The sequence below is a fragment of the Apus apus genome, chromosome 3 (genome assembly GCF_020740795.1).
Source record: "Apus apus isolate bApuApu2 chromosome 3, bApuApu2.pri.cur, whole genome shotgun sequence".
NCBI lineage: Eukaryota > Metazoa > Chordata > Aves > Apodiformes > Apodidae > Apus > Apus apus.
The window spans coordinates 3,100,120-3,124,863 of NC_067284.1; the positions used below are offsets into that span (position 1 = coordinate 3,100,120).

Sequence of the window (24,744 nt, forward strand, 5' to 3'; positions counted from 1 at the left end):
TTTGGGAATAGCTGACCCCTTCATGAGAGGAGGGAGATGACCAGCTAAGAGACTTAAACTTCTTGAGGCATTAATTTTGTTGAGATGCAATTGAGTCTTTTCAGAAATAGGAATTAGAAACTAGATTTGATTTAATTTTGAATGGAAAGATAACATTAATTGGTGGCAGTGCTTAGCTTAAACTGAATATATTTTTGAGGAGTGAGCTAAGTCTGGAATTAGTGTGTCAGTCCTTATAAATTTTGAGTATTCATATAAGGTGGTGATTGCCATTTGATAAAGTTTTTCTAGATCATTAACACGTATCTGGTGAAATATGTTAATTCTGAAATGAAATTAGTAGTTGATGTCTGAATTCTCTTTAAAGAGATTCCTCCATTAATTTCAGTTCCCCTCTGGTTGCCTTTTATTTTTGTTTCCATTAAGTCTTCCCAACAGAGGTGCCATAATGCAAATTGTGGCAAACAATGATTGCTAGCAGAGTTTTAGGAAGTCTTATTTATCAGAAACTGACTGGTTTAAAAGCACAGTATGCAAAATGCTCCAATGAAATGTTTTGAGTTGGCAAAATGAGGGGAAGTAGTCTTACAGGTTTAAGCTTTGCATGCACACAATTGAATTTTCAAGTCATAAACACGAAGAAAATAGATGGAAATGCCTCTTTACTTGTCTTTTGTCTCTCTTACAAATTCTTTTTCATCTTGAGGACTTTAAGAGAAGGAGCTGGAAGTGTAGTTAGGTGTGGTTTCTCAGCAGGCATTGTGCTTGGGAGCACATGACTGGGAAAGATCACCTTGCTGATCGGTTCTTCTCCTGTGCTGCTGCAAGCACTGGCATTGTGTGAGCCCTTTACATTTAATCATTCTGTATTTAAAAGGCAGTCAAGCTTCCTGTAACCACTGTCCTACTGAGAAGCTGTTCCAGAACTTGCTGTTCTAGTGGTTAGAAGTCTTGTTTGTGATCAATTTATCCCCATGTTTTTGTCATCATTATTCTTGAGTCTAAGCAATTCTTGCTGTATGTATCCTTAATGTGTTTACAGACAGAAGCAATAGTCCATTTGTTCTCTTTTTGTCTTTTAATTTGCTGAACTAAAAGGGCTGTTGTCTTTTAATCCCCTCTTTCCCAGAAGGCTTCTCATGTCCTTCATGCTGCTAAATGCTGAAAGAGGTCCTGTTCCCAGTTGATACATTTCTGAATAGGATATTATTTTTTAAATGGTCTGCTCAGAATTATCCGCAGTATCATAGAATCATTAAGGTTGGAAGGGACCTTAAAAGATCATCAAGTTCCAACCCCCCTGCCATGAGCAGGGAACCAGGTGATCCTGTGGTAGGTCTTAGCAGTGCCTTAGTCAGTGGCACTACTATTCCTGTAGCTCTGCAGGGAATAACTTGCACCACCTTCCTTTCCACAACTGTTTCATACGGTGGTTTAATACAACTAGTGTGGGATTGCTAAATTTTCTGCTTTTCTCTTATATACCCCTGTTTGCCAGCTAACAAGCTCCCATCTTTGAGCTACAGTCCTTGTTAGTGTGCAAGTGCATGACCTTGCATTTAATACTCTTGGATTTTGTTCCATTTCTAAAACTTCAGTAATCACTGTCATCTGTGTCCTTCTTTTTCCTCTGAGCACATGGCAGTATGAGTAGCTCTGAAGCATCAATATATGAGGGTATTGCTAATAATTGCTAATATTTTTGTTAGTGTATCCTGCTTTATTTCACTATTTTATCATAAATCCAGTATTGATACTTTTTATTAAAAGTTTTCCTATCAGTTTTAGTAATCATGGTCTAGTGTTATACCAGGATGTGCTTATAAGGAACTTCTTGTTAGAAGGTCTTTTTTCTGGTGTAAGGAAAAATTACTCAAAGGCCAGCTTATCCTGGCTGTTGATATCCTAACTTCCTTTTGTGGCTGGAGATTTTGGAACCTCAGTTTCTCCTTGGGTGACTCCTTGTCCTCAAAAGTGAAGTTTCTGGGACATTGATTCTTATAAATGATGAGCTCCTGTTACTCAGCTTTGCAGTCTCTCCATCCAGGGTCTCCAAATTCAGCTGGGAGAGACCTGTTTGAACTGCACATCTTGGTCTAATCAGGATCAAGGGAGGTCACCCTGAATAAAGAACACATTTTGCTCAAGGTGATGCTGTTTATATTGAAGTTAAAACACTTCATCTTCAGCCTACCAGAGAGTTCAGACTTTATAACCTTCCTTCCTGAGATACCCAAGACAACTTCTGAGCAGCTTGACTAGGTCTGAGAGGGGTGTGAAAGGTCTCAGGGTGATCCTGTTGCTAGTGCTTGTTGAGTTTAATATAAATACCTTAGAAATATGGTTGAATCCAGTCAACTGTCAGAATAAAATCAGGCTTTCAAAATCAGCCTTACTTAAAAGCTTGCTTTTATGAATGGAACTCTTTTCCTTGTAAACTATTCTGCTCCTGTATTTGTTTCTCTTTAGCACCAAAATAGCTACTGGATTAACTGGTTTTTTTATTTTAGCTAATCAGGGAAATTGGTGGCATAAACTTGAAGAAGAATGAGCCCCCACTCACCTGCCCTTACAGCCTGAAAGCCAGAGTTCTGCTGTTGACTCACCTTGCCAGGATGAAAGTTCCTGAGGTCCTTGAAGAAGGTAGTGGCTCCTCCCCAGATAAATCCATTGCATGCTGCAGTATTTATAATTCTTGTCCATTAAGGAGTTACATGGATCTCTGCTCAATAATCTCTCTGCAGTGTACTTAATTTTTCAACTTCAATGACTCTTGAAAACATTTGCTTAGCATTTACTCCTTCTCTTCACAGCCCTGTAATACTGATATCCTACTTTTTAATGCTTTTTGGCTACAAACATAACTGATAATTTTTTTCTCTTTGTAGCCAAATGAAAAGTTAAGCATGTGAAGTGTATTTGCTTTTTAGGGTAAAGAAATCCAAGATAAACTTAATATTGCTCTCAGACATTTCCATGCATGATTATTTTTGGATTATTTTAGTCCACTAAAGCAGGAGTGGCAGGATATGTATGAGCTTCAGTTTTTGTTGCTTGTAAATATACAAACTGAAATGTTTCTAAATTTGATTCTTAAATTTCTACCATGAAACTGATGGTTTCTCAGGCTGACCAGCAACCTTGAGATATTCTCTATTTTAATGCAAATTAAGAATAAAACCCCACAACAAACCAGTGAAGATGCTTTGGTTCAAATTTTCCAGTTTCTTTCAGAAGAAAAGTGATCAGGTTTAAGTCACTAAAAATCACTCATTTTCCTTGCTACTTAGTTACTGTGCATGCTTACAATTTAACAGATGTGTATCCAAAAGTAGTTAGTACTTTACAAATGGTTTTCCCAAAACTGATGTTTCAGTTAAAATCAAAAATCCTTTTTTAATCCTGTGATGACCTGAATATTTAATGCTATTTTAATAAGACTGGTCAGTTGTCTGTGCCCTTCTGTTGCTTTTTTAGGTGGATCTAGGAAGTGCTTCTTCATTTGGTATGAAAGCTGCTTCTCTGGTTTACAAAATTTGTGCTCCCTCTTAGTTGCTTTTCCCTGTTTTGTTGGGGAATGTTACAGGTGGATGTGCCAGTGAGAATAAAGTGACATTTTCAATAACACAAGAATGGATAGAAATGAAGGCCACGTTGTTAAATGTCCAGTTCACTTGGCTGTTGGTTTTTTTTTTTTTCCCTAATAGCAGTGCAGCATAATTGCAGCCACTTATGTCTTGCAGATCAGCAGTTCATCCTGAAAAAGAGTCCTGCACTACTTCAAGAAATGATCAATGTCATCTGCCAACTAATAATTATGGCTCGAAGCCGGGAAGGTAAGCAAAGAAATGTGTGAGTAAAACTAATACACATGATTCTTTGTGGCAACATTTGTCAGTCAAGTCTTTGGTTCTTGTGGGAAACTTAACCTGTGATATTTACAAATGCCTAAATGCACTTTTGCTCTTTTTATTCTACTTCTCTATTTTTATTTGAGCTCCCAATTTTGAGAATTGAAATCTGCCACCAACCCCTACTCTGACATGTTGAGTATGTGTGCTCAGCTTCTTTTTGCAGTTAAAGGTTTCTCCTTTTGAAAACCTTCTCTTAAAGATCTGGGCTGGTTTTGGTAGCAAAACACTTAGTATAAGATACATTAAACCTTGTGTTCATCTGTCTTTTTTAAAGTTCTTCCTCTCCTATGTCACTTGCTTTTTTGGATCATTTCTTTGTAGGTTGCTCATATTTCTCCATTTCAAGATCCTGTGCTGTTTATCTTGCTTTGTAGCTTTGTTCTGAACTTGCAGGGGCTTTGCTGTAATTGCCATAGAAATGACAATTTAATTGAAATGTAATATTTAAGCTATATTTTTTTTTTACTTTAAAAAAGCAATTATGCTTGAAGATGGTTGCTAGCAGTGTAAAATAACAAAGTTCAGATATTATTAAGGGGCTTAAATGGAGACATATTTTTAACTTGTTCATAAACCCTTCCATATGTCAAATGTTGCTGTGTATATATATATTTTTAAATCTGGATATTCTAAAAAATAAAAATACTTCAAACCTCTGACAGATTTCTCTTAAGGTGGCATATATATCAGTTCAGTCAGTTTTTAGTTACTGTTCAGCTTTTTCAAGCCTGGTGGAGAAGATGACAATTGTGAGATAAGATTTCTTCTACTCTCTTGCCTGATTTCTGCATAGTCTGAGAGACTTTCCATCCCTGAAAATGTGCTTTGCTCTGTGGCATCCCTTCCTTGCATCCAGTGTTTGGTGACAGTTAACTGGTAGTCACTAACCAGCAGGTCTGAATTACCTTGATGGCTTCTTTGAGATCATCCTGAAGTATCATTAAGTAGGTAGCTGCCCTGCCAACTTTGCTGAAAAAACATGGCATGTGCTCTAGGAAATGCCTGAGAAGAGTTAGGCAGCAGTTCAGCTGTCACAGTCCAAGTGCAGCTCTTAATTCAGGCTGGAAGCTGCAGAGTAGTGTGGAGGTTGTGGTCTGACCCAGGTGTGCACTGTTCCTTCACAAGCAACTGTGACTTGCATTGAAATTTGGGATCTCTAATATCATGTGTTTTGAATGACTTTATGACCTTAGGTTCAAGGTCGTCTTGTCTCGTGCACTTTGACAAGCAGAAGCTGTTGAAATATAGAATCATTAGAATGTCTTGGGTTGGAAGAGACCTCTAAAGGTCCTCTAGTCCAACCCCCGACAACAAGCAGGGACATCTCACACTAGACCAGATTGCTCAGAGCCCCATCAAGCCTGACCTTGAATGTCTCCAGGGATGGGGCCTCCACCCCCTCTCTGGGCAGCCTGTTGCAGTGATCCACCAGCCTCACGGTAAAGAACTTCTTCCTAATGTCCAACCTAAATCTACCATTTTCTAGCTTAAAACCATCACCCCTTGTCCTGATGTTCCATGTCCTTGTGAACAGCTCTTCCCCAGCCTTCTTGCCTGTGCTGTAGTGGCATTAATTTTGTGGTGGGGGCAGCTGGGTGTTGTTAAAAGCTGTACTGTCCTCACAGTCCATTCTCAGACAATATAAAGTCCGAGTTATTTTCAGAAACCCAAATAATATTCTCCAGTTTAGTGAAAATATTTTTCTACTGTCATATGGATGATAAATCAGTGCTTTAAGAAAGAGAAGAATTTCTACTCTGCCTAGTGCTCTGTGGTCTCAAAGCTCTAGGTTAATTTCCTGCAAAAGTCAGTTTGTCAGAAAATATTTAGGATACTTTTATTAGCTTGTTTTATATTGTTGGTTGGTTTTGTTGTTTGGTTTTTTTTTAATTTAAAGAAACCTATGACTTTCCTTAGCAGCAACCAAAAAAAATGATGGGGGAGGTGGAAGGTAGGTCAGATGGAAAGTAAACTTTGTGCTGTTCAGTTGGGAGATCAGTCTTTCAATAACTTTTTCTTTTAAAGGTAGGAGTTCTAAATGTGTTACCAGTATCTCTAGCTGGGGAGTTCCTTTCAGGTGTTATTTTTCTCTTTGCATTCCATATAGTCTTCAGTGTTTATAAATATACTGGGTTAAAAAAAAGTTCTACTATGTAGTTTGATTGGAAAGCTCATTATATTTATAGTTTGGTGAATTAATGAAGAAACAGGCCACTTGAGGGGAGAGGGGAACATGGAGCAGAGGTGTCTGAGGGATCTTTCAGGTGCATTTACCATGGTCTAGTAGCTGCTTAGAAATTTGCAGCAAGATTAAGGGAGGAGAAAACAACATGCTGAAGACACCAAATTTCTGTTTTGTTGGGTTTTTTTTGGTCAGACTTATTACTTTTTCATATTTCATCCGTAAGATGTTGAAAAATGCACTTAAACTTGCCTTGTATCAACAGGCATGGCTGTTGGCACTGAAACATTGAGCAGTTTGGGCTTGGGTAGCTTTTTGGTCAGGTGCAGGTTCCAGCCTGGGTGCCTCTTCACCCAGGTGTCAGGAAACCTGCCTTTATCCACATTTGTCCTTACCTTGATGGTGTGATAAACTGGATCCTACAGCCCTGGCAGGGTGGGCATCATCCTCCTGAAAATTGCCTCTGAGCCCCTGTTGTTGTGTCCCAAATGTACTGACACCAGCCACCTACCAAATATCCATCCCAAATACACACATTTGTATACATGTATTTGTGGCTGTACACACACAGATATTTCTGTTCCTCCTTATTTATTTATATGCATTGTGGATTGTTTTTTTTTTTCCTCAGGAGAGGTTCCAAAGTATAGAGAGAACAGACATACTGACCCTTCAATAAAATGACAGGCATCACAAATTACAGGTGCTTTCTGTAATAAATGTTTAAAATTGCCTTCAGTTCTTTCATATGCCCCATATGAGTTCAGGAAAGAAAAAATTAAGTAGCTGAAATTCCTCTTGGCTCACAGTAAAGTACATATGGAGAAACCTGAACATTGACTCACAGCAGCTCCAGGGGAATTTTACAATGAGTTTTCTAAACAGGGTTTGGAAAAGTCTTGCTTAGGAGTGGATGGCTGTCTAGCAAAGTTAGATAGCAATATGTGGAAACCTCTCTGCTCTCCTTTTTTGATTGCTTTGCAGACATGATGATGAGTATTACATTATTTTTCTTTTTGCTCTGGTCTGATTAAAACTTTTTTCTTGTCTTTTAACCGTTTAATTCCATCTAGTGTTTACCTCTTTGTACTTTTAAATGGTAAGGGAATGATAGGAAATTTCTAAAGGAAAAATCAAACAGATACTTGCTCAGGACACCCCTCTTCACCTTTAGGTTTAATTCTGTAAGTCAAGCCTTTGATATTTTTCACAGCTATTCTTGTTGCCTTCTAGCATCATATGCTCTGCTTAGTTTCAGATATACTTCTTTTTTTCTGGCATGTAATAGGCTGATACCTTTATGTTCATGTCTCAAGATGAAAATCTTATAAATAATGCATTGTGTTCTTAAAGCTTTATGTCTACTGATAAAATGCATTTAATGATAGGTTTACAAAGCAAGGCTAAACACGTTCTACACACACATGTTCTACAAATTTAAAACAAGTTGCTTTTTTCTTTTTAAACTGAAGTGGTGGTTTTGTCTATAGTAACTGCATAGATACCTTGTGCTGTTGTTCCCTGAGAGAGTGTTAGATGGAAGTCTTGCCCTTTCTTAGTGTTCAGCTGTCATAGCCTAAAGAGAGGGAAGAAAATGTCTGCTGACAAAAAGGTTGCCTGGTTAATTATGCTGGACATTTTAAGATGCCTCTTTATTTGGCTTGCCTGAAAGCAAGGTTTTCTGCAGTCTGGAACACCAGTATACACTGTAAAACTGTAAGAAGACAAAATAATATTAAAGATTCTGCCATCTGTTTCATTCTCCCCAAGAAAGGGAGTTCCGTGCTCCATCTTTGGGATCTTTGGAAAATTGTATGAAGCTTTCCCAGATGACTGTCCAGGGACTTCAGCAGTTCAAGTCTCCCCTTCTGCAGCTGCCCCACATTGAAGAGGACAATCTTAGGCGGGTCTCCAATCATAAAAAGGTATAAAACTATGAATTCTACTTGTCAACATCTTAAAACGTATTCTGTTGCTTCTTTTACCTATTTGCCTAGAAGGAAGCAAGGTCCTGAATTAACTAAAGAGAATAAAAATACATGAATCTTTCCAGGAATTCCATACAATGTTCCTGAATCTATTTCTTTAAAGCCCATCTTGGGAGGTAGGAATTAGGATCAGAGATCCTACAAGTGTAAAAGAGAACAAAATATTGGGCTGTGTTGGCCTCACAAACAGAAGAAACAGTGTTTCCTTCTTATTACAAAGTATTATGTCCTATCAAATATAAGATTTTTGCAGAATACAGCTGGAATACCCTACTGGGACTTTTTTTTCCTGGTTTGGCTTTACATAATTCTTTATCTAGTTTGACAGAAAATACACAGAGGAATGAATGAATTTAAAAAACGTCAGTTAACATGAGAAGTATTTAAGATTTTGTGATCATTTATGTGTGAAAGAGGGTGGTTGTTTTTTGTTTTGTTTAAAAAAAAGCTATTGCTATATAATTGTAGTTGGGCAAGTGTTGGTATTTGTAGAATTTCAGGACAAAAAAGAATAGTCTTGTCTGAATACCTGCATTCAGTTCTTCACGTTGTTTCACTGACCCTGTATTCAAACCTGCTTGGAATTCAGACCTTCTGGGAAGGCCTGGTTAGCAACCAACAAGGTATCTTTTAGTAGAAGTTGTTGACTTGTTTTGATTGTCTCATTCCAGTGGTTAATTTGGATCAATCTTAAACATATTTTTTATCTAATGGGAGTATTGTTTAGCTGTAACAACAGCCTTAGGTGATATTTAAATGCTTCAGTGTCCATGTGAAGTTTTCTTAAGTACTGCATTTTTTTAAACCCCTTTGAAGATGCTTGTTCATCAAATAGTCAAGTAGCCTTTTCCTTGGTATAAAGTAAAAGAATCATTCTCCTAGAGGTACCATCACTTTTCATAATCCAGCCCTAAACTACAGGGAGGAGACAAAAAAATAAGTACCCGTTTTTAGGTGTATTTTTTGACATGTGCAGTGTAACTAAGTACAAGAGTTAATACTTTGGATACCTCATAATCCCTCCTATCCCTCTCCTGAAAGAGGGAAGAGACTAATTTATTAGGCTTGTTTGCCCATGCATAGAGCTCTTCAAAAATAGTCTCCTAGACTGGAGATATGATCAGTCAACCTGGATGCATGTTGTTCTTAATAATAAAATACATACATTTATAGTGGTGAGGTAATGAAGCCTTCAGACAATTCTGTGTGTATTTTATCCTTTTCCCTCTGCTCTGCAAATATGAAAAGGAGTAGTTTACTGTTTGTTGCAGTTCATGATGGGAAAAAAAAAAAGTAGCTTACACTTAGTTGATCCTGCTGACATAAATCTCAAAACACTGAAGTGCTCTATCAGAGTAAAGAGCTTGATTAGTAAGATTTCTTGGCTCAGCTTTCTGAAAAAGCTGGCTGAAATGACAGTTTTATAAGAAAGATGTCCAGTTTCCAAGGGGTGACATAGTAAGGAAGACACCAGTGTTGAAAGCAGTGCTGTTTAGGAGGTCTGAATACATCCTCTTTGACTTGTCTCTCAAAACATAGGTTTGCTAGTTTCCTAAACTATGTTTTTTAAAAAAAACACCCAACAAATCAAATGGTGTTTGTATTAGTAATGTGGGGACGCGAGTGATGTATTATCAAGAGTTTGTGGACTGTGTTCTTTCCTACCACATGACTGACTTGTATTTATTTTTTTCCCCCTTTTCATGCAGTATAAAATCAAAAGTATTCAGGATTTGGTGAGTTTGAAAGGTCCTGATCGTCGCAATTTGCTGCACTTCCTGGAAGATAAGAAATACGATGAAGTTATGGCTGTCCTTGGCAGCTTCCCCTATGTCACCATGGATATAAAGCCACAGGGTGAGTGGGAGGTCCTTTTCTTCTGTGTGTGTTGCTTTTCTGACCTTTGCTGGTCTGTTGGCAGTGAGGTTTTGGAGGAGACTGGGACACCACTCCCAGTTATTTATGTGGCTTGGGAATGAGGTTCTCTTCTCGAGTGGTGGGCTCTTGTAGGTGAGATTTATGGTCGGAGGAGATAAAACCCATGGACACGTTTCACAGGTTCCCAAGCCAGCAGTAGTTTCTCTTACAGGAGCCTATCTGATATTTCATCTGTTGATTTAATGTATCACCAGCAATGTGGAATTCTGGTGGAAATACCACTTTTATTAGCTATCTTAAAAAGTTGTGCTTATTCCAGAATTTATGCTCCACTTGCTGCAGCATTGGGAGTCCTTTGTGAGACTTTTGAGTTGGAGATACTGATGACTAAATATTCATGGTTCCTCTGTGACAATCCCTGGATAATTTTTATATCTGGCAGAATTTGTGCTCTGCTTAGCCACCCTTTCTTTGTGTGTGCTATTTTAATGACTGTACAGTGCTTTTCTACTCTGAGGATGAGGTACAGCAGTTCCTGTCATGCAGCCTTTCAGTGGGAAGTGAATTGGTTCTGCCATCCAAGACTTGTTTTTAATTTATATTATTACTGTGGTTGCAATTATCAAATTAAGGATGTGATATGTTTGGGGTAGCTTAATTTGTTAGTTGGTTTATGGGTAGCCCTTTGTGAGAAGCAAATGTGAATGGAAATAACCATTCAGGAAGCAAATGTCTGTTCATTTTGGTACTTCTAAATGTTGTTTATCTGATTGTTTTTTTAAAACAAACAAACAAACAAAAAGACTTCATCTCATTGTAGCAGGGGATTGTGCACAGTCCTGTTAATCTGCTTAAAATGCAGTCTTGGAATACCTTCCCATGTTTTGGCAAGCAACCCTTTTCTGCCCAGGGTCTTAATTTGTTACACAATGTGTAACAATTCAGGTGTGGAATGGAGAATTAAGCAGTGCAGATGCCCCATCTCTGGAAGTGTGGAAGGGCAGGTTGGATGGGGCTTGGAGCAACCTGGTCTGGTGGGAGGTGTCCCTGCCCATGCAGGGGGGTTGGAACTTGATGGTCTTTGTGGTCCCTTCCAACCCAAACCAGTCTGTATGCTTCTCTGTTTAGTTCAGTCCTGCTGTTATATAAAAATATATGTATAAAACTAGTGAATAGTAAAACTTCTTTCTCAGGGGGGTAGAAAAAAGTAAATAAAACTTCTACACTGGGATATAACTCTATTCCTACCCAACCTGGGGCATTCTCCAGTTCATAGGTTGGAGATATTAACTCCTCAGTGGTTTTCCTGTGGATTTTATGTTGAATGTTTTAGTTAAAATAATCATTACTGTTCTTTTATTTTCCTTACCTCATACTTAAAAAAAAAAAAAAAAAGAATTAACAATAGTGCATTTAATGTGGCATTGAAATTGAGTTGTTAATCATGAAAGTCAGGAAAATCAAAGTTATGATTCCCAGAACAAATGTAACAGGATCCCTTTGGTCATGGGTGGTATTTCATGTTTCTGAAGTTTTATGCTTTTGTATATAAAGCACCATATTTGAGAGTGATGGTTCCCACAACAGCTATAACTTTGAATTTCCTAACTTTCATGCAATTAAAAGTTCAGACTCAATGTTGCTGTTTTATAGTTTGCTGAATTACCAGCCTTCATCCTGACATACTGTATTTGGGGTTGTTAGAGACCTACTAAATAATATTTTGAAATGATTTTTTTTCTTTTAAAATTTTGACATTTGTATGCTTATAGTTAGACATGGCAAAAGCAAAGTTTAATGGAAAAAAGGGCTTGAAAGAAATTTAATAGATGTTTTGCTTTTCTTTTTACACTAGTTTTGGATGATGAAGATAGCAACAATATTACAGTAGGTTCTCTTGTCACTGTTCTGGTCACCCTAACAAGACAGACCATGGCAGTAAGTATTAAGACTGCTTTTTCATTCAGGCTAACTGCAAGTATATGGTAATAACAGGCATATTTCTTTGCAAGCTAACATAGTGTTTTGTAAATATAACTGTAACACTAAGATTTGAAATGGAGAACTCGTGCTCTTAATCCTCCCTTATGTTTTTGTATCTGAATGAGAAAGTTTTCCTGGAATCAACCCAAAGTTCAGTCTGACCCGTTGCAGTTGTCTAGGAAACAGTGAAAGAATATGGCAAGTGATACTCCCTGAGGTTAGCAAATAACAGGAAAAGAGACATTCAGAAACTTAGTTATTGAACTAGAATAAAATACTCACTTAAGTCCTTAGGACAGTGTTTGATTTCACTGTATGTGGGCTCGTAACGTTATGTGTCATTGGGGGGTTTTAGACACTTTTATGAAAGACACTCAGTGCAGCAGAATAGACATAACTTCATGTAAAGAAGGTACAGCAGTGCCATATGGAAAAACTGGACTGCTGAACTGGTAGGAGTGTGGCATAACCTGAGGTAGTACTACACCCTAGCAGTTAGATTTCTGACTTGTGTTTATCTTTTAGCTTAAAACGTTGTAATAACTTTCTTGAACAAAAAAATGCACAGAAACTGATCAAACTTTTACATGACAAAAGCTGCAGTGTCAAATTTTGCATCTGTGGTATTCAGGTCTCAATAAACAAAGTCTGAATTATTCCTCTAAGGTAAGGCACACAAACATGAGTATTACAGCTGAGGAACAGGCTAGTCATTGAATGTGTGCTGGAGCCCAGAAACCACCCGTGTCCTGGGCTGCACCTAAAGCAGCGTGGGCAGCAGGGCCAGGGAGGGGATTGTCCCCTCTGCTCTGCTCTGGTGAGACCCCACCTGGAGAGCTGTGGCCAGTTCTGGAGCCCCCAGCATAAGAAGGACATGGAGCTGTTGGAGAGAGTCCAGATGAGGCCACAGAGATGATGGGAGGGCTGGAGCAGCTCTGCTCTGGAGCCAGGCTGGGAGAGTTGGGGTGTTCAGCCTGGAGAAGAGAAGGCTCCAGGGAGACCTGAGAGCACCTTCCAGTGCCTGAAGGGGCTCCAGGAAAGCTGGGGAGGGGCTTGGGACAAGGGGAAGTGGATGAAAACTGGAGGAGGGCAGATTGAGGTGAGACATGAGGAGGAAATTCTGGAGTGTGAGGGTGGTGAGAGCCTGGCCCAGGTTGCCCAGGGAAGCTGTGGCTGCCCCATCCCTGGCAGTGTTGAAGGGCAGGTTGGATGGGGCTTGGAGCAACCTGGGCTGGTGGGAGGTGTCCCTGCCCATGCAGGGGGTTGGAACTGGATGGTCTTGAAGGTCCCTTCCAACCCAAACCATCCTGTGATTCTGTGCCTGAAGCCAGTTCAGCAGAAAGCTGTCTGTATATAAGTACCATGTGTTTAAGCTGTGGAATTTCAGAATGCATCACCTCAGTGATAACTGAGGATGCAGCAGGTATAAAGGAAAAGCATCCTGTCCGTGTGCTAGATCTTAAACATGAAGGAAACTGACAATTTTGAGCATATTGAAATGTACTTAAAAGTTAACTTACACGTTTGAAGCAGATAGAAAGCTCATTTATCATGTTTTCTAAGTGAACTCACTAGGCAATCTGGCATTGAGATACACCACCTAAAAACTAGGGCTTGCCTTTTATATGATGCCTTTTGGTAGTGATACCTCATCTTTGCACTATAATGTATCTGGTAAGACACCTCCTTAATGACTGAATTGTTTCTAAATGGCACATGCTATGTTTTGAAGAAAAAATGCATTAAAAAAATCCCATTTGCATAGGGATGTTGTGGTCTGCATGATACTAACATTGTGTTTTGTCTTAATGTGTCAGACTTCTGATTTCAGCTCTGTTTTTTCTGGTGTGTTTTCCTGTGTCCCTTAGCAGCAGTGCAGCTGTTGAAGTTTTTAATGCTTTGGCAACTGGAGCAGACTTTGTATTTTACTACTCCTTGCTTTTGTGCTACAGGATTTCTATGCTTTATAAAACAAGTAGATTCCTTGGAACAAGATGACATGTTGTTACTAAACTTCTTTAGTATGCTAGTGGTAGAGAAATCCTGGAATGTTCAAAATGGTGTTTAATTTTGATGTTAATCCCCTGTTGTGTTTGTCACTGATAAAAGAGTTTGCCACAATGAGTAAAACCTGCAGATCTGGTTAAGGTGATTTAGTTTGAGTTCAAATCTAAAATAGCAATGTGCTCTTTTGTTACAGAAGAGGCATTAATTGTTTTTCACATCTTTCCCTAACTAGGAAGTGTTTGAAAAGGAACAGTCTATATGTGCAGCAGAAGAGCAACCAACAGAAGATGGGGTGAGTGAAGAAGGAATGTTCCTCTTGTTAGCTGAAGGGAATTTTCTTTCAGATCTTGAATTGCTAATTGTGTGCTTCTCAAGCCTGTTTTTTTTAATTTTTCTTTAGAAAAGCCTACTGAAATGTGTCTTGAGCCCTTCTTTCTAACTTTAGTTCTCAGCTTAAAATGCTTCAAGTGCAGTGAATGCCTGCAGCTTAATGAACAGGATAAATATTTTAAATCCTGCTTTCCTACAGCAAGGAGATGCCAGCAAAGTGAAGAGCAAAGGATGGCAGCAAAAGAATAAAGGAACTAAGAAAGCTTCAAAATCAAAGAAGAAGAAGCAGCCATTGAAAAAGAAACCTGTGCCACCTTCTTTGCAGCCACCAAAGCAACAGAAGCAGAGACAGGCTAATGGGGTAGCTCACAGATTCATTGATATTTTCATGTTTTGGTTGGTCACTCTGCATCTGATGGGGGTTTTGGATCTTGTCTGTTATATTTTTGTTCAGTGCTTTTGTAAAGAACATCTCCTAAAATAGCATTTTCTTCCTTTACATTTGAAAATGACTGGTAAAATAATCAGGGAATCACCACAGTGGTGTTTCCAGTGGGCTGCTCAGAGTTCCTGCTTTGGAAGCCTGTCCTCGTTGCCCCTTCTTGGGAGTTCCTGTTACGCTGCCTTATGGGGGGTGGATTGTTCTGTACCTTCTACTTTTCCTTTAAAGGAAAAAGCTAAAATCTGACTTTCTTCTGTTAAATGAAGTAGCTTTAGTATCTTGATGCTCCCACTACATGGTGTTTTCACCCCCTCAGGGGCTGTGTTGTTGGGACTTTCTTATATTCTCTCTTAATTTTCTTACGGCTTTTTGAAATGTGACCCTAGGATCAAATACTGTTTTCTCCTTATTGGTGTTGCAAACACCATATGGAGAAGGAGAAAATTGCTTCCCTGCTCCTCTTAGCACATGAGGTAAAAAGGATTAAGCTTCACTGTAGACATACTCTGTGACACAAGAAGTGTGTGGATCAAAACAGGAAATCAGGGCTATGACACAAAGATGGGTGCTGTGAATGCTGCGTGTTCCAACAATGCAGACAAACTCAGTTTGAGGTTTTTGGTGGTTGTTGATTTTTCTTTCCCATTAGGAAGTAGTTGCGAAGGAAGAAGAAGAGGAGATCTCTGATAAAGGTAGTGAATCTGAAGAAGAAGAAACAAACAGAGACTCTCAGAGTGAAAAAGATGATGGAAGTGACAGAGATTCTGACAGAGAACAAGATGAGAAGCAGAACAAAGATGATGAAGCTGTAAGCCTTACTTTTTCTTGAAGGGTAATGTTGCCTCTGGGGTTGAGAGAAAATGCATTTTAATCCTCTAGCATCCCCTCAGGCTGGGCAACACTGGGATGAAGGAATAATATCAGTTCTCCAGAGGTTTTGAGAATTCATTCCGGCATAAGAGCTTTGTCATTGCAAGTCAGAGAGAGCAGGGAAGGGTCTTTGCAGCGTAGACCTAAACATGAAATGAGAAAAATAGCTTGACTTAAGGGAAAGATTGTGGTGTTTCTTCCAGCTTCATTTGATTACTAGCTGCTGCAGTTTGTGTGAGAGAAGGTCCTCTGAACATGGTTCTTTCCATGCAGTGGCTATTCCATACTGCATATTGTGTCCCCTGTGCAACAAACTTGTGCTCACTAAACTCTAGTAACTGTTAGTTACTAAGTTAATTGTTCAGAATTACAATTGAGAAGGAGGCATTGTGATGGTAGATGATGTCTGCACCACGAAGACCTGAGTGTACCAGCTGGAAGTCCCATATAGGGTGAGAATAAACTTCTGATGGGAAAAGAATCCTCAAGCTTGTTGTCAGGACTCGTACAGCTCAGGTAGTGGGTGTTTATAGGCAGTGCTTTAGGAGTGAGTTTTGAATAATGTTTGCAGTCCTTGCAGATGTGTATTTTGGGGTTTTAAAAAAATATTTGCATGAGTGATCCCTTTAGTTTTACTGTTTGATTGTTTTGCTTTTAACCCTACTGTATGACTTAGTCCCTAAGTGCCTTTTATAACGTGTAGCGTAGCACGAGAACTTGGTGTATGTATCATTTCCATGGGCTAAAGTGTCTGTTTGTGGTTTTTAATGCAAAAGATGGCCAGTGCACAGTAACTCTTTAAACTTATCTTTGACAGGAGTGGCAAGAATTACAGCAAAGTATACAGAGAAAGGAACGAGCCCTTCTTGAAACCAAGTCAAAGATAACGCATCCCGTTTACAGTCTTTTTTTTCCTGAGGTCAGTAAGAGCAAACATTGCAGTTGTGAAACTTGAGAAGTAAAATAATACAAATGAATTGCTCTTTTCATCTTTTTATTGTAAATACTAGGCTTTTAACAATCTAATACTTGAAATCCCCTCAAACTCCTTCAGATACTTGCCTAAAAACTTGTCGTGTATTCTTCTTTCTATCTCGTCCCCAAAGACTTGCAAACTTTATAGGCTTTAAGGTTCCTTTTTGATGGAAATAAAGTGTTGGGGTTTTTTTCTGATGATCTGCTACGTATAGATAGATTAGTAATTAAGCTTTTCATATCTATAGGCATCTAATTTATAGACCTTTTATTCTCTTTTTATTTGCTATGGAACCTGAAAGCACAGCAGTGGCTCTAGTGTCGAGCTGGGGACAGAGTATTATTACTTGCTCTTCATCTTTCTGTGATTAAGGCAGATCCTGACCCCTTCTGAGTTAGCAGCAGTGACAAAACAGTTTGGGGGAGATCAGCAGAGTGGTTTAGGTGGTTTAGGTTTGCTGCTTGACAGTGAGTCTCTATGCAGCAGCATGGTGGCAACACAGCCTGCAGCTGGGGAAGAAAGAGAGGGTTGGCAAAGCTGGCTTCTACCACAGTGGAGTCTGGAAGTGGCAGAAGCCACTTGTGAAATAGTCTTTCCTACAGAGCTCAAAAACACAAGATCAGGTGTGGGTGGGTGTCAGAGAAAGGGACGTATGTGAGAGTGGTGACTCGGTATAGTAGATAGACTGAGGGGTCTCTACAGCAGCCTTGGGTGTTGAAAGTATGTTTTGATCTATCAGTTGTTACTTACCCAAGGAGCCAACCACTCAGCAGGTGTCTGAAAACCCATCACAGCAAGGAAACCCTGAAGGTGGGATTTTTGGAAGTGTGAGTTCTGTGTTCTGAGTAAGTAAGGTAGTTAGGTCTTTGGGATACGACCAGATTGGAACCAGGAGGAAGGAGTATTTGGGCACACTTTCTTTCCAGGCTAGTGTTTCAGAGGGTTTTGTTTGCTTGCCTGCTGTCTGACTAGGGAGCTGATCTAGGCTCTCTTTTCTCTCTCATCATGCTATCTCCAAGAACAGTGAGGTGGGATGCAAGGCTTGAGTTTATTTTTGTGGTTTAAAGGAGACGACTGAGACAGGAAACAAGAAAATGTGAGAAAAAAGGAAGACACTGTGTATGTTTGCTGCCTCTTTTCAGTCCCCAGGGCTCTTTATGTCTCTACCCTGTACAGCTTGTTGCATCTGCAAAACATCCTCTGTTGTCCCCATACTGCTCTTGCTGTTTTTGCCTAGTCCTGCCATCATGAGAAAGCAAAGTGTGGGAAGCAAGACTTGTTGCTAAAGAGCCAGACAAGATACACTAAGAAACCAAAGACCTTGTTTTCCTGAAGGCCTCAGCTGAGAGTTGTGTGGCCTTGTGATGTTTTTTAATGACTGATCCTAGTGCAGTATTTTTCCTGGCACTGTTAGGTGCCCTCCAATCTCTCAGTACAGCTGCCAGCAGCCCACCAGCATCACAGATAAGGGGGTACTGGCATTCTGCTCTCATGGCTGCCTTAGATCATGTCAAATAGGCAGCAGGGCCTTAATACCTCCTTTGCTGAGAAGGCAGCTGGCTTTAGCTCAGACATTGAGTCTGTGCCATGCCCAGTGCCCCAGGGGTGCTAACTATTCCTGTTCCTTCCTCACTGCACTGAGGCTTCCTTCAGAGACTTCACTCATACTCTGTCCAAAGCTGCTTCAGCTGTGTGTAACCAACCTGCTGAGGGGTTTTATGATAACACCTAAATTCAGTGCTATGCTAAAAAAGGATTTAAAATGAATGCTGAACTGAATGCTGGGGCCTGAAAGATGAACACGTGCCATTTTGTGGTGCTGCAGTTGTAAATGTTCCAACCACACTTTGCTGATCTCCTAGAAGTTAAATGCAGCTGCCCTTGGTGCTATAGCTGCATTTGGAGCATGCTCAGGTAGGGATGATTTGCAGCTTCTGAAGAACAAAGTTCATCATTCTCCCTGAGTGGGTTTTTTTTCAGCTGTGGTTTAGAGTATTATGGCCAGTTCAGAGGTGCAGAGTTAAGAATCAAACCCTGCAGTTGTGTCAATCTCCCTATTTCCAGAATTTACAGATGTTAAAAGTGTAGCCAAGCCTGATACACTTGTTCTCAGGAGGAAGCCTTAACACTGTTTCATCTGATTTGGGCCAGTTGATTACTCTGCCAGAGATGCATCTTTAATCTATGCAGGTTCCTAAATAATTATCTTCTGCTCCTGCATCAGTGGATCCAGAAACTGCACAGATTGTGGTTTTGACATTTTTAGGTAGAAACTGGTCCTGGTGTTCCAATTTCATGAACATACTGGCTTCCTGGCACACCAAGCACTGCACCCATCTGTTAAAGGGCATTTTGCCCACTTGCCTCCTAGCTTGCCAAATTCTCACAGGCATAAACTTTAAATTCCACCCAATAGGAGAGAGGAAAATGACACCCCTGCACAGTTGTCCTCTCTATAAAAAAGTGGTGCTTTGGGGTCAGGAGCTTTACTTCCCAAAAATTTAGCCTGTAAAATGAATGTTCTGGTATTTCTTTTGCCCAGTGGCTGTTATTTTTAACAGTTTTGGTCTTATTTCTAAAAGAAATATTACTCTTTGCCACTGAGAGCACTGGAAACATGCACAATGTATATAGTAAGTCTGGACAGTGTTTTAGTAACATCAAAAATATAATATTCATGGCAATGCAGATATTTTTCTATGGTCAGAGTCCTTGTAGGCCCAAAATGGCAAGTAGCCATTTCTGTACTGGATCTGGTTTCTGTAGTTCTTGTTCATCTCTACTATTGATGCTGTTTATCCTTCTATTCCTAGAGGTCCCTTGGCCAGGAAATAAACACATTGACTGCAGAAGATTCTCCTATGCTGCAACTGTCTAGCAGATGGACAGTATATTTACTGTTGAAACTTACAGATAAAATAACTTATGCCTTGTAGTCACATGGGACAGTTTTTCATGAAGAAAAGAATGTAGAATAGTTGTCAGAAGGACTTCACATCATTCTGCAATTTCTGATCTTAAACAGTATGTGAATAGGTTTTTATCCTGTTCTTGGTGCCTGTTCAGTTGCATGAAGGGATGCAGGTGCTACTACTTTTATATACTCTAAAATGGGCATTAACACACTGAGTCAATTTTACACTGCTCTGGGAGTCAACAGGGCTAATCAGGGTGTTTTGGTTACTGGTGTGAGTGTCTTGCCATTGTAAATCTAGTTTGCTAGCTGGATGTATCTGTGAGATGGTGGTAATTGCTACTAGCATAACAATTAGTCACTTCAGAAGAGAAAAGGAGTTAATTGAGCTTTAGTATTTTTTTCAAACTGCATTATTTAGATTTCAGATCACCAAACATTGGCTTCTGAAGTGTTTAAAAAAAAGACCCCACAACCAAACAACAACAAAATCCCACACCAAAAATGCTGAACTTCTGGCTCCTCCAGGAGAGATAAAAATTCTTCAAATTCTACACAACAACAGCATTTGCTTCCCACCTGTGGAGTTTGGAAGGGGCTCAGTGTGTGTCCACTGCATCTTTCATTCAGTCCTTCTCCTGCTGTTAGATGAAAAATGAAACAGAACAACCAGCCACTTTCATGTGGCACTGAAGCAACCAACCTGATCGTTGTTGGTGTAAAGACAGGAAAATTGGCCTCCTGGTTTGGAGCTTGACTTGTAAATGTCACAGTCATGGAATCACAGAACTGTCAGTTGGAAGGGACCTCTAGGGATCATCTAGGACATCTCCCCCACTCCAGCAGGACCCCCTGGAGCACATCCCACAGGGCTGCATCCAGGGGGTTGGAATGTCTGCAGAGAAGGGGACTCCCCAGCCCCCCTGGGCAGCCTGTCCCAGGGCTCTGTCACCCTCACAGCCAAAAAGTTTCTCCCCATCTTTCAGGGGCACTTCCCATGTTCCAGCTTGTGCCCGTTGCCCCTCGTCCTGTCCCTGGGCACTGCTGAGCAGAGTTCTGATAAGATGGACTCTTCTGGGCTCCAGTCTGTTAGAAATATGATGACTTACCAGGCCATCAGGGATGGGTGAAAATTGTTTGGGAACACAGTTGAACAATCTTCTGTTTAGGTTGTCTAAAAGGTTTGGTGTTTTCCCCTTTTTCCCTAAGGGTAAGATGACACTGTTAGGACTATTATCTACCTACTAAAGTCATTCATAAACATGGAGAAGTCTCCTTCTAGCCTCCCCTCACTTTTTTTAAAGAAAAGACTTGAGGTGAAGGAGGAGAAACTTGCTTTGCAGTACTAAACTGACCACTTTGCAACAGGAAGCTTCAGCTTCTATTAAAACAAAAGTGGATTTTGCTTAAAATGTGTGCCAGAGGGAAGACAGAAAATGGATAGTGGTTAACATGAAGGGCAGCAGATGTTGAGGAGCTATAGTCTTGCCCATTTGAGAATGGTTGTGTCTCTGCTGCTGAACTGCACCAGGGTGCCTAACTCCAGTTGAGGGATAAATATGATTTTTGTCCAGTGCTGCAGTCTTTTATGAACTGCACTGGTTTGGTTTGGAAACTCTGCTTCAGTGTCTGCAGCAGCAAGACCTTTGACACATGTAGGTGATAGACAGCAGTTGTTGGGTGTCCTTCACAAATACCAGTCTTACCTGTGTTTCATACTTCCTTGAAGTGAAGCCTCAGTGTGTCCAACTTCCAGCTTTCAGGAGAGAGAAGAAGTGGGGCAAAACATACTTTCTGAAAAAGATGGTTTACTGGGAAGAGTACTTTACCTGTCTTTTGGCATGCCTTACTTTGTGTGCTGACATTTTTATCCAGGCTGGGTTGCTGCTGGAGGACCTAAGGTAGTGCTGTGTTGCATGAAGTTGCCTATTAATCCTTGGTGGACAGAATTCTTCAGGATGGTTTCATGTCTCACATGGCAGCTTAGGGTGAATGTACAGAATGAAGCCTTTGGAGACCAACAGTTACTGGTGATAACCTGTTTGCTTTCTGTGTGCAGTGTATGTATGGAAGCCCCATCCCTGGCAGTGTTGAAGGGCAGGTTGGATGGGGCTTGGAGCAACCTGGTCTGGTGGGAGGTGTCCCTGCCCATGCAGGGGGTTGGAACTGGATGGTCTTGAAGGTCCCTTCCAACCCAAACCAGGCTGTGATTCTCTACACTATATCACAGAATTACAGAATCCTAGGGGTTGGGAGGGACCTGGAAGACCATCCAGTCCAACCCCCCTGCCAGAGCAGGACCACCCAGAGCACATCACACAGGAACGTGTCCAGGTGGGTTTGAATGTCTCCAGAGAAGGAGACTCCACAGCCTCTCTGGGCAGCCTGTCCCAGGGCTCTGTCACTCTCACAGGAAATAATTTTTTTCTGATGTTTACGTGGAACCTCCTGTGCTCCAGTTTGCACCCACTGCCCCTTGTCCTGTCACTGGACATCACTGAACAAAGCCTGGCTCTGTCCTCCTGACACTGCCCTGAACGTGTTCGTAACCATGGATGAGGTGGCCCCTCAGTCTCCTCCAAGCTCAAGAGACCCAGCTCCCTCAGCCTTTCCTCATCAGGGAGATGTTCCACTCCCTTCAGCATCTTGGTGACTCTGCCCTGGACTCTTTCAAGCAGTTCCCTGTCCTTCCTGAACTGAGGGGCCCAGAACTGGACACAATATTCCAGATGTGGCCTCACCAAGGCAGAACAGAGGGGGAGGAGAACCTCTCTTGACCAACTGTAGATTTTACTCATACACATCCCAGAGTTTAAAAAAACCTCAACCCCAAACCACCTCCTTTCTCATCTGGATGGTAAGGACCAGTGAATCATAATTACCTGTTGTAAAAGCATTAGGTGCATCATCTTATATTAACTTCAACAATCCTGTTTGCTTTGTTCTCTTCTTTTATGAAAGGAAAAACAAGAGTGGTGGTGGCTGTATATTGCAGACCGAAAGGAGCAGATGCTAATATGTATGCCATACCATGTTTGTACACTAAAAGATAAAGAAGAGGTAAAGTACTGGAATAATTAATCATTTTGGGGAGTGGGGTGTTGCCAGACTCCTGAAGTATCTTGTGTTATGCAAATACATCTAGATTTGAATTTTTTCATACTCAGGATGGGAAGCAAAGTTTGCTCTCCTGATCAAAGTAGAAAAGAGTCTTTTAACTGGGGAAATGGATCATGGGGAAAGAAAAGATAATTGAAGATGACTTTCAAGTTTCTTTGCAGACTGTTGGGGTTTGTTTTTTTCTCCCTGATACCAAAAGCTGATGAAAACCAGTGTTCATACACAATGGTCATTCTTAAAAGTTATGCAACTGTGTGAGAAATACTAAGTGTTCTTTTTCTGTAAAGCAGAGAGTGTGACAAATTAATTGGCTTCAGCTCATATGAACCTTTCTGAGACTGTGACCTTTGCCTGTGTTCTTTGCTTTTCTGAAAAATGGAGATTTGACCTATTTTGTCCTTTCAAACTACATCTTATTTTGAATTTCAAGTAACAGCAGAGTGAAGCTAATACTTAGCATAATAAGTATTTTAACCTGCTTGGGTTTTGGAGATTTAGGAAGCATGCAACATGGTGAAGTTGTCTACTTAATGCACAGTTACTTGGTCTAATTGAGAATAAATAATTATGAGACTCAATGCTTATTGACCTTTCATGGAAGGTGTTGTGTTCTTTTTTTCTGTGGGTATTTTACTAGGTAGAGATTTTAAGTGTCACTTGTAAGAAGTGAAAGAATTTTAAGGAAAAAAAACCTGGTTTGTGGGAGTATTTATGTCTCAGAAGAGAAGTCAGGTACTTGCTCTAGTGTGTCACTTGGAAGCAGTTAAGAACTTAAGGGTGTGAATTCTGTCTTGCAGGTAGAGCTGAAGTTCCCAGCACCAGGCAAGCCTGGAAACTATCAGTACACAGTTTATTTAAGATCAGATTCATATATGGGTTTGGACCAGATTAAACCTTTGAAGGTAAAGTGTCATTGTATCCTGTGTTTGTATGATCTTGAAAGCTGCTTCATACAGCTGTGAAACCCCAGAAATCCTGTCATCTCTCAGAATCCAAGCTGCCCTGATTTTAAAACAGTGGCAAGGAGGGACTGGGAAGTTTTGGGAAGCTTGCTGCCTGATGCCAGTGGTGGCAATTTAATGATGGATTAAATGGGACTGAAGTTTGTGAGGCTTTCCAGTGCCTCTGTATATTTTAATGCATGTTTTCTCACCTGTATTCAGTTTCTGCAGTAGGGTTGGCTCTGGCTTTCTACCTTGAGGGCTGGCATCCCATCTCCCTGCCCTTAGCCCTAGATACATCCAGGTGATGGGGAAAAAACTGGCATGCCTTTTATCTGGAAGCAGTTGTTGGGTTTGTTGGGGGATTTTTATAAATTTAGCTGGGTTTTTTTGGTGTGGTTTTTTTTTTTTTTTTGAAACTGTCAATTTGGTGTGATGTGTCATTTATTCTGGGGGTCCTTTTGTTTTCCTAAATTGGTGTGTGTTGCCCATAACCCTTCCTGCCCCCCCCCCCCCTTATTTCTTTATCCAATTCCAGCTGGAAGTTCACGAAGCAAAACCAGTGCCAGAAAATCACCCACAATGGGATACAGCAATAGAAGGTGATGAGGACCAGGAGGACAGTGAGGGCTTTGAAGACAGTTTTGAGGAGGAAGAGGAAGAGGAGGAAGATGATGATTAAACAATACTATTGATTGACTACAATATCTGCACACACTGCAAACTTCTTGGTCTGACTGTGGAACTGTACAGTAACAAAGGAACACAGTACAGAAGCTTTGAGAAGGCTGAATTTAATTTTTCTTTACCAATTAAGAGTGCATTATGTATCTTCTCAGTGGAGGTGAAACAAATCTGTTGCCATTGATACACCTTGGAAAATGCTTCTGGCTCATTTATAGCCTTCAAGTGCAGGATGGTGCATTTGTTTCAATTGAAAATAAAAGCTTTTTTTAATATAAATGTCTGGAAGTGTGGGCTGTGAATTGTCTGGTCAGTTTAGGGGTCTGATTGAAATTAAAAAAAAAAAAGGTACTATTAGCTAGGAGCAAACTTGAAATCAGTTTTTCTGCATTAGGAATTTATTTTAGGAAAGGGTTGTTTTTTTTTGGTATGTTTGACATTACCAGAGTCTGTCCATCAAAACATCTGCTCAACTTTCAAACTGGATTGGTTCTGTGGCATCCATTCAGTATTTT

General features: G+C 40.2%; 1 protein-coding gene across 1 annotated transcript in view; it reads left to right on the forward strand.

Moving 5' to 3' along the window:
- The window catches only part of SEC63 (SEC63 homolog, protein translocation regulator), a 60,221-nt gene extending 35,713 nt beyond the window's left edge, over positions 1–24,508 (forward strand). Inside the window, exons 10-21 of the mRNA XM_051613112.1 lie at positions 2,511–2,643; positions 3,744–3,836; positions 7,867–8,021; positions 9,794–9,941; positions 11,818–11,900; positions 14,185–14,244; positions 14,482–14,643; positions 15,374–15,532; positions 16,412–16,513; positions 22,446–22,544; positions 23,402–23,506; positions 24,084–24,508. Of these exons, the coding sequence (XP_051469072.1) occupies positions 2,511–2,643; positions 3,744–3,836; positions 7,867–8,021; positions 9,794–9,941; positions 11,818–11,900; positions 14,185–14,244; positions 14,482–14,643; positions 15,374–15,532; positions 16,412–16,513; positions 22,446–22,544; positions 23,402–23,506; positions 24,084–24,227 (1,443 nt within the window). The 3' untranslated portion in view covers positions 24,228–24,508. The remainder of the gene's footprint in view (positions 1–2,510; positions 2,644–3,743; positions 3,837–7,866; positions 8,022–9,793; positions 9,942–11,817; positions 11,901–14,184; positions 14,245–14,481; positions 14,644–15,373; positions 15,533–16,411; positions 16,514–22,445; positions 22,545–23,401; positions 23,507–24,083) is intronic.
- Positions 24,509–24,744: the final 236 nt, after the last annotated feature.